This window comes from Uloborus diversus, chromosome 5 (genome assembly GCF_026930045.1).
Source record: "Uloborus diversus isolate 005 chromosome 5, Udiv.v.3.1, whole genome shotgun sequence".
NCBI lineage: Eukaryota > Metazoa > Arthropoda > Arachnida > Araneae > Uloboridae > Uloborus > Uloborus diversus.
Window position 1 is genome coordinate 11,002,587 of NC_072735.1, and position 18,647 is coordinate 11,021,233.

Below are 18,647 nucleotides of genomic sequence, written 5' to 3' on the forward strand. Positions count from 1 at the left end.
TGCTCCGTAGTCTGTTCAGATAGAAAATGCTCTAGGCTATTTCTTCACTTAGTTTAGTGCCTCAAGTGTTGCAGAACTTTAATGTTTTTACATTGATTTGCAAGTTATAGTAATTATAATCAAGAGGTTTGGAAAGTAAACATGAAATGCATTCACTTCCTTTGCTCTAGTGGTATTTTTATTCTTGTCTGTGCCAATAATCAGAAGTTACAAGGTCAAGTGTGGAGACTTAAGACTTACAGCATAATCAACTTATATTGTTGTGAAATATAAATTAATTAAATTTAACTTTTAATTGTTATTCAATTAAAAATACAGATATATTAGTGAAACAAAATCAAAGTTACGAAATTATGGAAAAAGTCTGGCCATACTCCAGAAATCAGAGGTGTGTAAGGTAAATGAAGATTAAAATTGCTAGTCTTATGCTGTCCATCATCCATTAAGAAGACTAACTTTGTTTTATCACCATAAAAAAAAGCCAACCTTGAACATCACTTAACTTTCACTTAAGTTTAGGTTGAATATTTTTTGGTCCTTTTTTAGTATTGTGCCTTAAGCAGTTTAGACCATCCAATTTTTAAAAAGAAAGTTCATCTCACTTAACAGCTCTGCATTCCATTTTATTATTCACTAGTGGTACCCGCACGGCTTTGCCCGAAAAATTAAAAGATCTTTTGGTTCGCCTGTATATTTACAAATAACGTATGGTGAATTTTCTTGCCAATTGGCTTGTCCCCATGTTACGGTTCCATGTTATGATAATTTCGTATCTCGCCAATTGGCTTGCGCCCATGTTATGGTTTTACGTAATGATAATTTCGTAATTTACTCATCCATCTTATGATAATTTTGTTCTTAAAATTGGAATTGAAAAAGAACCACGTGGAATTTTCGAAAAATTGCTTCGAGGTGCACACCCCCATGCTATAAACTAACTTTGTGCCAAATTTCATGAAAATCGGCCGAACGGTCTAGCCGCTATGCGTGTCACAGAGATCCTGACAGACAGAGAGACTTTCAGCTTTATTATTAGTAAAGATAATGATAAAGATGATATGTGTTGCTGTGCACATTAAAATGTTTCAATCCTGTGATAGTTGCCTGTTTTGGCTGCACTTCCTCCCCAAGCTTATCCGGATAAGCTAAGACTTACTACTCACATTTAGTAAAAAAGATTTAAAATTTTGTGGACAAGATACTCTGTTGTTTGATTGTGTACATTAAGTGGTTGTATGTTGTTACAGGTCTTAGTTTAAAAAACAACCTTCTCCCCCCCCCCCCTTCCTCCTCTCCATCTCTCATTCTTTCAAAAACTGTCAAGTAGCATTTTATAAAATCAATCACGCCTGCTATATATTTGTGTTGATGGATATCTCTGTGTTCTAATCATACTAATGAATAATGAACTTTTTTTTCTAGGTTCGTAAAGCATTTAAAAGTCAAGAGATTTATGAGAACTTTTTAAGATGCCTTGTGATATACAACCAAGAATTGATATCAAGACAAGATTTGGTTTTACTTGTATCTCCATTTTTATCGTAAGTTATTTACGTTACCTAAATTATTAGCATATTTCAAATGTAGATAAAAGTTACATTATATTGACTGTTGCTGCATGCAAATTCACCTAAATTCTATTTCTTATGAGTAAAATAAGTTTTGTTTCTAACTTTACTCCTAACTGCAATTTGTTGTCAACTTGAAAAATATCTTGAGATACTATTTTTCCTTGGTTTCGCTGAAAAAAAGTGGGTAAAAAACGTCTTAATTCCAACGTTTTCCTATTGTTGCTATTAAATCCGAAACACGTTTCTTCAAATATCTGGAAAACTCATTTCTGCAGATACTGCCGTTTACCTGCACACGGCAGACTTAACCAATATAAATTTTGAAAAACTGAAAACTTCTTTAATCGTACACCTTAATTCTTCATTCTTGACATTTTCAAAAATTGCATTTCTGTGGATATTTCCCTTGTTTTTTTAATCAAAGGAAGCTTATCCTAGTGTCTCTTGGGAATAGATTAAACTAATTGATTCTCAAGAGAAGCAGCAATGAACAGGTTAATTCAATTTAAGTATACTGGTATTTTAATTTGAATATTTTAACAATAGCTTGAAAGTGTATTACACGTGAAAGTTATGCTTATCAGTTAGTGCTCTGCTCTATTACCAATCTTTTACCAATTTCTAACCTTTCATTTCAGGAAATATTCTGATCTGTATAAATGGTTCAAGGATTTCTTAGGTTATAAAGAAAATAACAATAATAATAACAATACTAGTGTCGATATAGTTCCTAAGAAAATTGAAACTCAGGAAAGAGAAAGAGTTGGAGATTTCGCTACAGAAATTGGTGAGTGCTTGCAATTGGTGGTGTTCTTTTCAATAATTGATTTTATGTTGAAGCTTGTTGAAACCCTGTAAATTCGTAAGAAAAATTCTGAGTTTGACCCCACACTACTTCCTTGTATGCTTTAAAAAAACCTTGTAAACTGCTTGAAATAAATAGTTTTATTTTCAATTGCTTGATAGCGTTAAAATTGTGTCTTTAGTGATGAAATTTTTTGATTTATTTTTAAAAAGGTACACTAAAAAGCCTTGTTCTCTGCCCCCTTTTTTCCCCGAAGTTTCTCCATTTTTATTTGAATAATCCAAATATCTGTAGATTTTGGGATTCTTTTGAGACTTCCACTTAACTGAATTTTAATTATTACTCAAATAATAAATATCTAACTTTTGGAAATTAGTTATTTAATGGCTCTTTCGTTACTTAGTTACTGGCTTTCATTTATGTTTTATTGCGTTTCTTAATATATTTGGAGAGCCTATTTCTAATTTTAATGGAACTTATAGTGTTGTTTAAAGGTGTGTTTTGTTTGAAAGTACATTAACAAGGTGAAATATATTACTACTATTAATGTTTATTTGTTAACATTGATTTTTAATGCTATTATTGATCATTATTGAATTGTTTATTCTACTTATTACTGAATTCATATAATATGTTAAGATTGTTAAAATGTAAGTTTTGCTATCTGCAAAAGTTTGTAAAATAATTAATTTGTTTGATGGTTTATTTGTATAAGATCTGAATAGTAATGTTTTTATCTCTACTTTCCAACAAAATTTTGTTTTCTTTCTACCAGATTATTCTTCATGTGTGAAATATGGAGCAAGTTACAGAGCTGTGCCAAGAAATTATGTGCAACCCAAGTGCAGTGGTAGGACTGCGCTGTGTCATGAGGTACATATTCTTTATTTAAAAAACAAACAGTGTTAAAAGAGTAATTTAACTTTTTTTCCCGTGATTAAATTATATAACTTTCCTTTAAGAAGAATTTTTGCTCTCTTTAGGTTTTGAATGACACTTGGGTCTCTTTTCCGTCTTGGTCAGAAGATTCTACATTTGTAAGTTCCAGAAAGACACAGTTTGAAGAGTATATTTATCGATGTGAAGATGAGAGATTTGAGGTAAAAAAAAAATCTTTATGGATAGTTAATGTTTCTCAATTATATTTGAGTAAAGATGGTTTTAAAATGGTTTCTTTTAAAACATTGTTTTATGATTTTCAAAAGAGTATCGTTTAGAGGTCTTTTCCTGTAATGTTATTACATTTTATTTGTTGTGCCTCATTGGCCCTTTGAAGCACTTTTATTTGCCTTAAGGTTAGAGAATGGGAACACTTTCAACTCCCCCTGATAACCATTTTATTTCACTGTTCAAAAAGCTATAAATTATCCCCTAAAAATGTAGTCACTACACCTTAAGTTTTCCTTTCAGTTTCTCTCTCTTTCTCCCGTCATGTGACTACTATGATTCTCACATGTAATTTAATATCCAAAACAGGCTAATATATTTAGTCAAATTACACATGCTATGTGCTAATATTTTTCGTTAGCTTGCAAAAATCTTGAATGCACAAAATATCATAGAACAAGTATGTAATTTTAACTTTGTTTAGTTGACCCTTCATTTTGTTGCTTAATAAGTATGGCTCCAAAATGTTATGTGGATTTATTTTTTTGGGAATGACTAATGATCTTTGTGAATTTTTATCTTAAACTTGTTGTAATTTTTAAAGATGTCTTCCTTTACCTCCCCTCCCCACACACACACTCTGCCCACACACACACATGCACCCTTTTTTTTTCATCTGTTATATAATTTCTAAGAAATGTATTTTTTTTCTTTTCCATTAATTTTTAGTTTGATGTTGTGTTGGAAACAAATTTAAGCACAATACGCATACTTGAAGCAGAAATGACAAAAATTAATAGAATGTCTCCTGAAGAGAAAGCTAGATATCGACTGGATGATACACTTGGCGGAAGTTCTTCAGTTATTCAACAACGAGCTATTAAAAGGTAGGTACTTTTTAGAATTTTAATGCTTGTTAGAGTTTGGTTGTTTAAATTGTATTCCTTAAGCTGAAGATGTTACTTAAATTTTAATGAAAACTTCAGTAAAAGTTTGATCAAGACATCCAAATGTCCTTTTGTTTAGAATATTTCCCTTGAGTTCTTAGTTTCTTTAAAATGTAGTTTGTTTATGCAAGTTGTCAAGGTCAGCAGTATTTTCCCCTGCTATAGACAAATCTTTCATTGAGAAGACTGTTTTCCAGAGATTTTATGTTTTTAAGGAACATATAGAATAAATGCATAGCAAAACATCCGTGCTAGAGGAGGATATGACGAATGAATTTGTTAAAACAGTCTGAGGAGTTGTATGAAGTAACTTTGATCAATTCTCCCATTGTCTGCTCTCCCTCCACCTACCTTCATCGACCAGTATTTTATTAGAATAAAGGGGAACAGAAAAATGGCTGGTTGGAAATTTATTAACCACACTAGCAGTACCTGCAGAGCAATGCCCGTGCTAAAAATTTAATAGAAATCCGTTGAATAAAAAAAATTGACGCCACCTCCCCCTCTGATGTGAAATGATCCATTTTTCTTTGTATAAAATGCATACACACCTTTTCAAAAAAAAAAACCTATTATAGTTTCTTTGGAATTTAAAACTTTTCATCAAATCATTAAAATAGATTTACAGTTGCTTTAAAACTCTATTTAGCCAGTGAAGCGGTTTTTACTGCAATTTAAAAATAGTTCCGCAAATTTATTGTTTATCGCCAAACTCCCCCAGCATCCACGCTATCATAATCCATACGTCTAAACGAAAAAAAAAAACATCCAGTGGAACATTCAAAAATCAACGTCAGAAAAAAAAGAAGAAAATGTCCTACATTTCACTCAGATAAAAACAAATCAAAAGTTTCTTTTCTTTCAAAACAATGAATTTTATTAACGGTTGCTTTAAAACAATAATGATAGACTGAACTGCTCAGCACCTAACATGCCAAGCAGCCACTCTACCATAACCCAGCCCTTTTGCGAGTGAAGCCTTTGTTTTTTCTTTGGCAATAATAAATGTTTCGCCAAACAAACAAAAAAGTATAAACTCACATTAACCATAGCTTTCAAATCTATATATTAAGAGCTGCGTTGCCTGGCTTTGCCCGGTCTACCTTGAGAATAAAAATTGTGCCAAGTGATATGTATTCAACATTTAGGCTTAAATAAAAAAAAACATGCAAAATAACCCTTCCAAACAATGACAACAGATATTAAAATACAAAAGATGGATTTTAAAAGCGTAACCATGGAAACTCAAAATAAAATAAATTTAAGAAATTAAATGCAAAATAAGGAAAGAAACAATGGATTCAAAAAGCGTAACCGTGAAAATGCTTAAAAAAAATGGCTGACAATCTGAATCAAAATTTTTTGAATTTGATTTGAAAACGCTTGTAACTTTTTTCCTTTGAAGATAGAAGCTAATTTTTGCGACCAAAGGTCGTGATATTTCTGGAGTAAAAAATGTCGCTTTTTCCAATAGTGTCAAAAAGAAAACTGTGGGACAATTCCTTCTCTTTTTATCGATTGATTTAATGAAGAAAGTAATGCCTAAATTTCAGCTAAGCCTAGAAGAGTTCGAGCTAAAAATGCAAATTACTCCGGCTGTAATTAAGTTAGAGCATTGAAACAAATTGTTTAGAACGCGGAAAATTTTACCCTTTTCAACGATATATAATATTAATATGTGCAAGTAATTTTTCACTCCCATATTCGGGAATTGAAATTTGGGCCTAAATTGGAATAAAAAAAAGAACTATTTATCATTTTTTTTTTCGAATTATAGCCTATGTCACTCAGTAAAAAAGCACCTTTCATAAAGTGAAGGAATTTTTCAAATAGGTGCAGTGGTTTCGGAGATAACCTCGAACATATAAACACAAAAATCCACTCTCTCTTCATAATATTGGTATAGATTATTATTTTTTTAATTGCAATTTAATAATTAAGCACAGAATGTTATAAAACTTTTTTTTTTTGCTTTTTTTGTATGATTGAGAAGAAACTTTCCACCTTACGAGTGAAGTTTCCAAGTTGTTACAATTTCATGGTAAAACAAGAAGTTCCGTCCAGAACTAAACGAGCCACTTTCCCGTATACCAATATAGACTTTCTAGTATTTGATCAAAATTCTCAAAATTAGCTAAATTCAAAAATTATTTATGCCATTTATTTTTAAAAATATTTTAACCCAATTTCTAGAAATAAAATATGCCTCACTCATCTAAAGAATTAGGTGCGTAAAAAATAAATAAACGAACAAATAAAGTAGCAGCACCTGTTAAACAAAGCAGCCAATACATTTTATTCCGTTAAAAATATCTTTAGCCGCTTTCAAAAAGGAAAAAAAAAGTATTAAAATTAATAAGCTCAATAAAATAAATACATATCAAAAAAAAAGTTTGTTTTTCCCCTGTTGCCAAAAAATAATTTTAAAAATGAATTAATGAAATTTCAAAAATCAACAAAAACAAGAAGATGTCAACTAAAGAAATAATTTTCATTCTCAAAAAGAAAAATTGTCTGTGCATATCTTTAAGTAGAAACATAAAATACTCTGAATTTCTCCGTTAAAAGCTGAATACATAAATTAAAACATTAAAGTGAAAATAAAAACAAATCATATTAACAATTATTATTTCACTGTAAATACCATAGTTGCAGAGTTGGAATAAATCTCATTTCGGGATAAAAGGGTCTTATTCTGGCGCTGAAGGTACCTTTTTAATTCAAAGACTCGGAGTTAGAATCGCTCATTTCCCTTAGAGTCCGCAACTCTGCCAATGTTTTCGGAGTTGGACTTATTTCGAGATAAAGGAGTAGGAGTTAGTCATTTTTCCTCAGTGTATAAATTTTTGCCAAAGCTACGAAGTCGGTCGAAATCGGGGTGTCGAAGTACGACTAATTTTGGGGCACAGGAATTGAAGTCAGGTGCCCCAAAACTCTCGGAGTTGGTAGTTTGTCCTCAAGAGCTAATTCCAATCAAATTATTTGTTTGAAATAAATCTGCCTTTATGTGCTGAATCTACATTGACTTTCAGTTTCCCCGTAGGCGCTAATGTTAAGGCATTTGAACTGTTCAAAATTGAACAGAAAATTGTTTAAATCAAAAAGATATTTTATATACTTGTTTTTCATCAAAAGTTTATTCCTACAAAGTTTGTTTGAAGCAAATTTGCCTCTAAGTTTGTGGAATTGCCTTAAATTTCCCTGTAGGCACTAATGTTGTTTTTTTGAACTGTTCAAAATTGAACAAAAAATAATTCAAATCAAAAAGTGAAATATAGGAATGAGGTGTCCTTGCCGAAATCTTTGTTTGAATTGGCCTATTCACTCAAAAGATATTGGGGGGGAGGGGGGGGCAGACCGACCGACAGACATTTTTCCCGATCTCATTACCCTACTTTTTAATTTTTTGATATTTTTTTTCATGATATTTTCAAGATGCATTAAGCCTTCTTTCATGCTTTTTTCTTCTTTCTCTGGCTTTTACTGGGAAAGTAGGCCAAAAAAAGTACAAAAATAATTATCAGTCAAAATTTTTTACAAATTTAGAATGTTCCGAAAAATCAAAGCTATATCCCTTCCCCTAACTGTATATAAATAACAAAAAGAAATTAAAAATCATGTTTTGTGTTTGAAATCTTACAATAGTGAAAACCTTACCTTCTCTTTTTGAGCAAAAGGTTTTGAGGTTGCTTTTGATGTTACAGGTTTAATAATATTAACTGCACTACCATGCTTTTGTAGTATGCTTCAGTGGTAAGAGTTAATGACTTTTTAAATTATTATTGTTTTTGATGTGACATAATAATGGCATATATATTGCAAGGATTAACTTTATTAGTTTTAATCATATTGCAAAAGTTTTATTGGTTCTGAAGAAATTTCCGATGTTATTTGTTTTATATACTGTTTATTCCTTCAATAATTATTATAATTTTTGCAAGCATTACAGTGCTATTTTGTTTTTAGAATTTATGGTGATAAAGCTGGTGATATTATTGAAGGTCTTAAAAAAAATCCTGTATCTGCAGTGCCTCTAGTTTTAAGACGGTAAGTAAATGTTTTTGGTTACAATTCATCTACACTGAAAATGTTCTAGTTGGCATTGTGTTTCTTGAATAAAATACTCGGTCTGTCTATGACAATGCAGGGTGGCGACAGATCAGGGAAAAGTCAGGGAACTTTATTAATCAGGGAAAAGTCAGGGAAATATCAGGGAATTCCGAAAAAATAACAAAAAATCAGGGAAAATTGATTTTATGATGAAAAAAAAATTTTTTCTTTTGCTTTACAAATTAAGTACTCTAATTCCTTACGCATTTTCCACCAATTATCTGTTCAAAAAAGAAGTAAAATTAATGAGATGCGATTATACACCGCCGCATATTTGTGCATCTTTTTTCCTCAACGTCAAAGTATTGAATCTTATTAACCACAGGATGAACTTCCTAAGATTGCTTCTGTGTCTGTTAGGATGTTTATTTTACCTAGCTTGAAGTTTCCTTTAACGCTTTCAATGCTACGTAAAATCAACAACCATACAGGCAAAGAGGAAGCCTTCATTAATGCCTTAGCTCCTTTGCCTTTATTCCATTGTCTCGAAAAAAATTAGCGTACTGTAATCACGATTTCAAGAAGAAATCTTTGGTTTTTGAATTAATACTGATGAAAGCTTAAAAGTTATTACTTCTTCTCATTTTTAATTTAATTGCTAAAATTGAACTTTCAATCAAAAAAACTTTGTTTTTTGCCGTTATACTATTTGTTGTCGCCGCAGATTATAAAGGTTTTCTTTTCTTTAGACTTAAATGATTCTTTTATTTTGTAACCAAGTTGTATTCCTCTTTTATATATTTTGAAATTAACTAATTGCTGTTTTTTTTTTTCATTTCAAAGTTGTTTGTTACAACAGCAATCTAAGTTTTTTTCTTCGTTACATACTGAAATCATTTGAAATGGAGTTAACTTGTTTACTCAAGTAATTAATTCATTAAAACCTATGTTCTTGATTAGAGAAAAGCTCCCTATGAATGGATGTCAAATGGTTTCATCTGTTTTGCATAAATATATCAATTAGTTATATAAGAATAACTACATTACTTCTATTCTTTCACTATTACTTGTTGTTCTTGCAACAATGTATTATATACTGTTTGAAAATTTTGTTCAAAATAATTTCAATTACTTTTTAGTTCTATCAAAAATACTTAAGAGTGGTTTTAATAGTTTCTTAAAATTTTTATGCTAAACGGTTTCTGGAAGCAAAGTATTTTTTTTTTTAAATTTTCTATAATCTTTCCACGTAGAAAAATTTAATATACTGTTTTGTAGGGTTTTTTTTTTCTAAAAAATTGACTTGATATATTTTTTTTTACCATTTTATTAAAAAAGTAGCATTTTTTAAAAATATATCTTTAGTTCACCAACATTACACAACTTAAAACGTTTAAAATACTGCATTTTATACAAACATACAATGGATTTCAAGTGGAGCAAAGAAAGGAAACCATTATCATTGGTAACGTAAATCAGGGAAATTTGGTGAACTTAATCAGGGAAATCAGGGAAAAGTCAGGGAACTTTTTTTCACATTTCCTGTCGCCACCCTGCAATGCATTCTCTCTCTTCTCATATTTTGTCACAATTGTCTTCAAGTACTTGTTTAAAAGGGGGGAGTATGTGAAAAGAAAAATCTGATTTGTTGTTAGAATATTTTTGTGCTAAGTTTTGCATCATGTGTATAGTCCATGTACCAATTTTTGTATTAAATTGCCAATTCTTTAAATTGTAGGATGCTCTTATAAAGGAAGTTTAATTACAGAAGGTTAGTTTTCTGTCTTGTCAGCCCTAATCAGGTTGAAAAGATAAAAAGGGAAAAAATAATTAAGTTTTCCAACTGCAATAGTCCCCCCCCCCTTTTTATATACATAATTTTAAATCAAATTTGTCTCGTCTTTGTGATTTTATGAAAAATTGTAGATGAGACACAGCTTTTTAATGTAGATCAACCTTTTGAAACATTTCCTTAAATGAGCTGATGTGTGCATCACATGATTTCCTTTTACACCAATTTAATGTTACTTTCCAATTATTGGCAATTTTAATGTGATTCAAGAGTTAACTCTCTAAATATCACCAACAATGGCCACATTGAAACCAGATTTGAAAAACAAAAAAAAATCACCAAATCTGTCACCTAGTTGGCGACCAAAAGACTGGCGATAATTTGCCAAGTGTCCTCTAAATTATAACACCACTTGAGTTAGCATCAAAATTAACCATGAATTCCTCCTAAAAAAGGTGCAAAAATTCCTTTAGAAACATCGAATTGCAACCAAAAATGGAGGTGCACAACTAAGACCCCACTAGGAGTCTACGTTCCAAATTTAAAATTTCTTGGGCATACCGTTCTTGAGTTATGCCACATACATATGTACATACAGAAGTCACAAGAAAACTCGTTGTTATTTACTTGGGAAAGTCAAAATGGATGTTTCGGGTGTCTATAAATTCTTAGGTACATATGTGCGTGTGGTCGGGTCGGAAAAAAAACTCAACTGAGCAAAATGGAAATTAAGGCCGATTTTTGAGTGAAATTTTTTTTGTGAATACAATACTTCCTTTTTTGTAAAAGGAAGTAAAAACTTGTTAAAGCCATTATTTTTGGTGAAAGTCCCTGGTGAACTGGACATTTTCAAAAAAATTCCAATTTTTTTTCAGGGATGAAAATTTTCTGCAGATCCGCGATTTTCCGCTTTTTGTATTTTTTTCATTTCCTAACCGCCGAATAATTTTCAAGCGATCGATCTCGATCGCGTTCTTCCCCTCAGGATTTTTGATGACTCACGTGTTCTTTCTAAGGTAGCAAAAAGAAAGGAACTTTGTTTCATGGGTGGGGAGGGAAAAAGGCTCAAGAAAGAAGTAGAAAGCATCAGCGTTCATGCATTTCGAAATCCGACTGCATCCACTTCCATAACCCTTGCTCATTTTTGTCTACTATGCCATCCTATCACTTAAACCTTTATGACTTTTTGTAGTCTGTTATTTTCCACCCTTCTTGTATGTATTTTATTTTTTGCTGAAGACTTGTACACTCATTGTTTTGCCACGCCCATTTCACAACCACTTTCTAGCGATCGATCGCGCAAATACCCCCTCACCTCCCTTCTACCCCAATCTTCCTATCAGGATTCTTGCTGAGGCACACGTTCCTTCTTCAGTAGAGAGAAGTAAGGAACATTTTGCTGTTCGTAAAGATAGTGAAATAGGAGTGGAGGGGAAACGTTGGAGAGTGATGGTGGGTGCAATCGTTAGATGTAGCTTTTGAAATCCGATTGCATCCGCTTCTGTAACACTCTCTCATTTTAATCTGCTATACTATTCTACTGCATAGACATTAATGCCTTTTTGTAGACTAATATTTTCAACCCTTCTTACTCTTTATTTATTTATTTTTTTATGAAGACTGCCACTCCCATTCAAAAATATTTATCCTATTCCATCTGAGTTAATTTAAGCCAATGTCATCAGGGATCTGTCCAGAATTTTTCACAAGGTCCGTTTTTTGTGAAAAATCAAATAATTTTGTGAAAAATGAATTAATTTTGTGAAAAATCAAATAATTTCGCAAAAAAAAAAAAAAAAAAAAAATTGTTAAAACGAAATTTTACAATTTAGAGATGGCACAAACTGCATCAATAAAACTTAAAGTTGAGTCTTTTACTCTTCTATGTCGAAAAAATCATTCTGGAGTGTTTATCTGATATTTGGCGGGGGTGGGGGGGGGGGGGGCATCACTCTCTCAAGTATCAATATTTATCTACCATTCTACATTATGTTAAACTATACTAGAAATATTTCTGTACAGTATTTAAAATAACTGTAACAAAAAAATAAATAAATAAATAAAATAAAATTCAGAATAGGGTTCAGCATTTAACTTTTTGACCCAAGACACTCTTAAAAAGCACAGAATTTCGTTTAAAACTTATAAATTCCGTGATTTTAACAAAAATAAAAGGATATTTTAATTGTTTACCTCTTAACAAAGCGTAGTAAACATCAAAAATTCGAAAAATCAGATTCCCATAGCGGATGCAAAGAGATCGCAATTCTCAAAGTGAAGGCATCAAAAGTATAAAAACGGCTTGTAAAAGAAATATTTTTGATAAAATTATTTTAAAATTGCATTTTAGAGTCCTATGATAAACATATCATTAATATCTGTGAAGCAAAAAAAAAAATTAAACCATTGATTCAGCATTTTAATTTTTGACTCATAACAGAAAATTGAATTTTGCTTTAAAAACTTGAAATGAGAGTTCCAACAGAAATAAAGAGACTTTTCATTTATTTGCATCCTAATAAAGCGAAGTTAGCTTGGAAAAAGAACAAAATATGATTCTCATATCGGATGTTAAAAGATTGCATTTTTCAAAATGTAGACATCTAAAGAAAAAAAACGGTAATTAAAAGCGTTTATTTAAAGTTAATCATCCTTGTTAGCATTAAAAAATCAAAACTGATATAATTTTCTCCCAAAATAACAATTAAACATCGCACCACCGCAGAAACGCAAATACTGACAAGCTGGTAAAATGATAAGAATATTTTCTAATCAAGTCATTATAAAGGTTCAACGCCAGACGCTAAGTTGTGATAATTTTAAAGTTGGTAACCCTATCTGAAGAGATCATATTTTTTCCCCACCCTTACTATCTATCCCTTTGCAGTTCTAAGTTCATTTCCAGATATATATTATTATTGTTTATTAAATCATAAGCGTGCTTACCAATGCCTTTTCAGAAAAGTTTACTACAACACCGCTGCTAATTAGCTGTGATAAAACAAACAACCATTATATTTATTTGGCAGTAGCAATTACTTATCACTTGCAGGAGCATCGCAAGAGTGCCGATTTTTTTTTTTTTTTTTTCAAAATTAGCCGGTTTAGTATAAGCTGATCCCTCTAATTTGACTTCAAAAAAGGCTCCAAAAATTATCGGTTTATACACAGAACTATGGTTTATATACTGAAATATGCGTTATTTTGCTTTTGCTCTTTCAACAAACAATTTGTGAAAGATCCGATCTTGTTTATCATAATTTTGTGAAGGATCCGTTTTGTTTGATCGGGATTTTGTGAAAGGTCCGTTTTGTTTGTTTGGGATTTTGTGAAAGGTCCGTTTTGGTTGATCGGATTTTTGTGAAGGTCCGTTAACGGACCCAAATATCCTCTGGCCAGACCCCTGGTCATTCTTCAAATCTAGTTTTAATGCTTATCAGGCTTACCAAAGATATAGCTCTTGAAGATCTTAATAAATTCAAATTTTTTTTAACTATTCTGTGCTATTTTATTATGACAGACATGTAAATGTAGGAAATTGAAAATGCTTAGATTCTCAAATCATGACATGGTGTTTAAAATTTTTTATCAATTTAAAAATTATCCTTTTTATGCTAGTGCTTAAAATGACCGTCAAAGTTCAAAACGTTTCAGATTGGGTTTGGTTTTTTAATAATTTTTATAGAATATACCCAGCTGCTCCACAAAATTTCAAAATGCTCTTCAAATTGTTTCTCCAAAATTAGCCACAAAAAAAAAAAAAAAAAAAAAAACTTGTTAATATTTAAAAGACAGTATAGTATCGATATAATTTGGCATAATGTAAAAAATATATCTTAAAATTTTAAGTCTTGCAATTTTTCCTCTTTTTTAACTTCGGGCTATTTTTATCCCTGTTTAAACCCTAGCTTTTATGTAAACAAAGGGGTCTAATGTTCTTCCAATCTACTAAATTATTTGTTAACCTGACCCTCAAAAAATTCTCAGACAAGATATGGTGCAACATGCGCCTAACGAAAAATGGAGTGCTCTGGGGGAAACAACTTTTTCCAGTTATCCTAGGAAGACTGCAATGGCTCTCTTTAGAGGTCTCACTGGACATGACTGTTTACAAGACCATGTTTATAGAATCAGAGTGGTGGATTCTTCAGAATGTTCTTTGTGTGACTCCAAACAACTAATGACTTTTGAACATTTAGAAAGTTGTATTATTTTATTTTAGTATGAAGACATTGTCAAAAAATATTGGAGAGCTCGTGAACTAATAGCTTAGGTTCAGCCAAATGTTGGGCATTTGTCAAATAAATATGAAAAACAAAGCAATTTTTTAACTTACCTAGATTTTTATTTTACTTATCAGGGTTCGTACAAGTCATGGAAATCATGGAAAGTCACGAAAAAAAAAATAAGCCAATTTCAAATCTGAAAAAGTCATGGAAATTAATTTGAAGTCATGGAAAATGTCCTGGGCAAAGAGAAAGGAACAGTAGCTAAAAGAGCATTAAAACTTGAGTGATTTAACAGTATTGTGCATAAAAACTGTTAAAAATGGAAAATTGAATGATCTGAATCTGAATTTTGAAATCTCATTGCATCCAATTCTGTAGCAGCCGCTCGTATTTTTTTGCAATGTGATTACACTGCTTGAACTTTTTCGAAGATTGAGGGTACAAGTAGAAGGGGAAGACCAGCAACAAGGTGGCTGGATAGTGTTGAGAAGGACCTAAAAATTTTGGGAGTGAACAGGTGGAGAAACCTGGCAACGTGTCGTACCGCCTGGAGGAAGCAGACGGAGAAAGCCTTGGCCTGCACCAGGCTGTTGTGCTGATGAAGAAGAAGAAGATTTTACTGCTTGGACATCACTCATTTTGAATTTACAATTATTTTCAGCACTTCTTTTATTTTATATTCTGTAGTAGTGAACTTGTATGTTCTTCATTTTACCACGCCTACTCAAACGCAATTCAATTGCACCCAAGTTCGTTTCTATCACTCTTAAAAAACTTTATTTTTAAATTTATCAGAACTTAACTTAATTTGTTGAAGGTTTTAGAAAACAAAGATCTTTATTCAGGTGATAGAATAGAGAAATAGGGGAATTCTAATTACTGTAAAACAGTAGTGCAAAACTAATTGATGCAACCCACTGATACGTTCAATGTCAGTAATCAAGAACTATGCTCTGGAATTACTGACCCTATTAATTTATATGCATTTGAAAATGTGCAAATAAATAAACAAGTTCATTTCAATCAGAAGATTTATCCATTACTGATTTTTTTTTTTTTTTTTTAAATAAATATCTGGTTTACAAACAGGAATTTGCTAAAAAATGTTGCTTTACATATGTTGCTTTACTTTAAAGAACTGAAATACTGTCAAGTTATGTGGATGATTAAATGAACTGTTGACACTAAAAGGCATTTTTTGAAGGAAATTTATTGGAACTTATTATTGACTCATTCAACCTTTTCCCCATTCTTTATCATTCTGCCTGTTTACAGAAAAATTATTAGACATTTAGGCATCATTACATCATTTACTGTATTTTCACTTTACTTAGTGCTTCGATGAGGTAGTGGCATTCAAATCTGAAGTTTTGCTAATGCTCATTTCCAAAAATTGTCATGTTTGACATTAAATAGTACTCTTTATGTAACAAGGTCATGAAAAATTTTATGAAGTCATGAAAATGTCTTGGAAAAGTCATGGAATTTTTTTTATCCAAATAGAGTATGAACCCTGACTTTGTTTTTTTTTTTTTAAATATTTATTTAAAGGGCCATATTTTTATGGTAAGTAATCAGCATTTATTGTATAAATTCAATGTATTGATTACATTAAACATTGTATAATGTAAATAAATATATTTTAAAGTTTGGATTGGGGTGTGTGTGCATGTATATACGTATGTACAAACTATTTTTTAGGTTAAAGGCAAAAGAAGAAGAATGGCGTAAAGCTCAAAAGAGTTTCAATAAAATTTGGAGAGAACAAAATGAAAAATATTACTTAAAATCATTGGATCATCAGGGAATCAACTTCAAGCAGAATGACGTGAAGTTTTTGAGATGCAAAAGCATATTAAATGAAATTGAAACAATATATGAAGAGGTATGTGTATTAGTTTGTTCAAATAAAATTTATATGACTGCTATGAATTATTATTAATTTTTCTCACATTTAACAGAGGCATGAACAAGTGGATGATGGTGTTACTGATGTTGCTACTGGACCTCACTTAGTACTGCAGTATAAAAGTAAAAATGTTTTTAAAGATGCAGCAAATCTTGTTATACATCATGTAAAAAGGCAAACAGGCAAGTGTAACAATTTTATAACGCTATATTTAACGCCTGATAAAATTATATTTCAATCCTTTACTTAAAAAATAGTAAGCAATATCAATTCTTAAAATTTTAAAATTATTTTATTTTTTTTATTTTTATTGTTAGCTGTGTCACCCAGCTTTGCATGAGACGATCTACCTCAAAAGTAAAAGTTTTGTCAAATGACGCATGTTCAACAATTAGGCTGAATTAAGAGAAAAAAACCACCAATATTGTAAAATTTTCCATCAAAATAATGATTCTTAAATTTCGTTATTTGCAAATCTAAAAGTTCCGAATAAATTAAAAGCAACCGTCCAGTAATGCAACTAAAATCCTTGATCATCTTCTGCTGGCAGTAAAAAAACGATAAATGGCCAAAAAATAATCAAAAGGAGAAATTTTTACCTCAAAGCAAAAGCAAGAATTTTATTTGTTTAGAGTCGAGAAAAAAAATGGCAACATCTTTCTAGGCAATGATTTTATTCACGCTAATTAAAACTGACCTCATGGCAGACAATAAATTTCCGATTTAATATTGATGTTCCATTGCTTAAAAATGCTTCAAATTTTTCTCCTGTTGATTTTACAGCCTTAGGGTTTTTTTTTTATTCAAAGGAAGAAAATCTACTCCGGGAGTATTTTTTCCAGGCTTTAAAATAAGACTAAATTGAGGACAATCAGATAGTTATAGCACCCTACATTCCTCTTCGGGCACCTTAGTACCTCCCTGCTAAATTTGGTCAAAAGTTAACTTAAACTATGGATTTGAAAAGGGAACATACATGCATATATATTCTGTTTTATTTCTATAGATTTTTTTTTTTTAATTTTTTATGTTTTTATTTTTATTTATTTATTTATTTTTTCAAAAGGGATGAAGAGCCCTGTAAATATTTCAGATTTGTATCTTTTGTGCTTACAAATAAAGTCCAAGCCTTATTAATATTTGAAACATTTATTAAACTGATCATTATAGACAATCGTCTAATATCAGGGGTCTCCAACCTTTTTTACTCAAGGCCCACTATACAAATCTTTGGAGGCAAGGGGAGCCATAATTGAACAAAATGAACATTCAGACAATCCAGTTAGCAACAGCCCCCCCCCCCCCTCCATGATCTTTTTGAAAATTAAGCACTCAGTGGTGGTTTTTGAGATCTCTTAGGATTAGTTTTCTTTTAATATGCTTTAAACAAAATATATTATTAACTTGAAAAAAAAAACTGTTAGTCAGCTTTCTACAGGTCGGAAAAAATCTGTTCGCGGGCCGGATGTGCTGTAGGTTGAAGACTCATGGCACTCTGGTTTTTCTCATTTTGTTGCTTAATTACACTTTGTTAGGAGGCAATTTTTTTAAATTTTTGTGTTCATTAACATTTTTAATTCAAAATTTTCAAGAAAAATTCTGTGTTTTTATGAATTAAACTGACTAAAAGTTAAATTTTTGAGTCCCTGTGTTTTGTATTTATAGTTTTTGATAGTCAAGTATTTTATGTATAAAACTTTGAATTGTTTTTCATATGTGTTTTAGTAGACTTTTTAAGTAGAGAGTGGATCAATTTCATAAACATTTTATAGGAACCCAAAAAGAAGATAAGCAAAAAATCAAACATTTGATGAGGCAGTTTTTCCCTGATTTTTTTTCTGCTCCTCGGGGAGATTTGTCGGATGATGAAGTCGACAAAGATGATGGTAAGTATTCCATTTAAATGCATGTTGTTTCAAAATGTATAATGCTTTTTGAAAAAACTTTCAGAATTTCATGATTTTCTCAACTGCAGAGATCAGCAAGAGAAATACATTTGTTTTAAGAACAATGCTTGGACTTTTTTAAATAGTAGTTTGTTTGTCTGTGTTAAAGCTTAAGTACATGCTAAATTAATATCAAAATAGTTTGATAGTGTTTATATTTAGTGCATTATTTTGAGATTAAAATTAAGCCCATTAATTTTAGCTGTACTTCTCTGGAAAAGGCAGTCTTCCTTGTTGACTCATTGTCAGCCATTTTCTCCCTTTGCTCTTATCAGGATGGCAAGTCAGACT

At 31.0% G+C, this 18,647-nt stretch overlaps 1 protein-coding gene across 1 annotated transcript in view; it reads left to right on the forward strand.

Moving 5' to 3' along the window:
• LOC129222805 (paired amphipathic helix protein Sin3a-like) overlaps positions 1-18,647 on the forward strand; it is a 56,644-nt gene that overhangs the window by 25,682 nt on the left and 12,315 nt on the right. Inside the window, exons 13-21 of the mRNA XM_054857351.1 lie at positions 1,423-1,541; positions 2,210-2,358; positions 3,152-3,249; positions 3,360-3,476; positions 4,213-4,370; positions 8,397-8,477; positions 16,203-16,386; positions 16,463-16,592; positions 18,183-18,296. Of these exons, the coding sequence (XP_054713326.1) occupies positions 1,423-1,541; positions 2,210-2,358; positions 3,152-3,249; positions 3,360-3,476; positions 4,213-4,370; positions 8,397-8,477; positions 16,203-16,386; positions 16,463-16,592; positions 18,183-18,296 (1,150 nt within the window). The remainder of the gene's footprint in view (positions 1-1,422; positions 1,542-2,209; positions 2,359-3,151; positions 3,250-3,359; positions 3,477-4,212; positions 4,371-8,396; positions 8,478-16,202; positions 16,387-16,462; positions 16,593-18,182; positions 18,297-18,647) is intronic.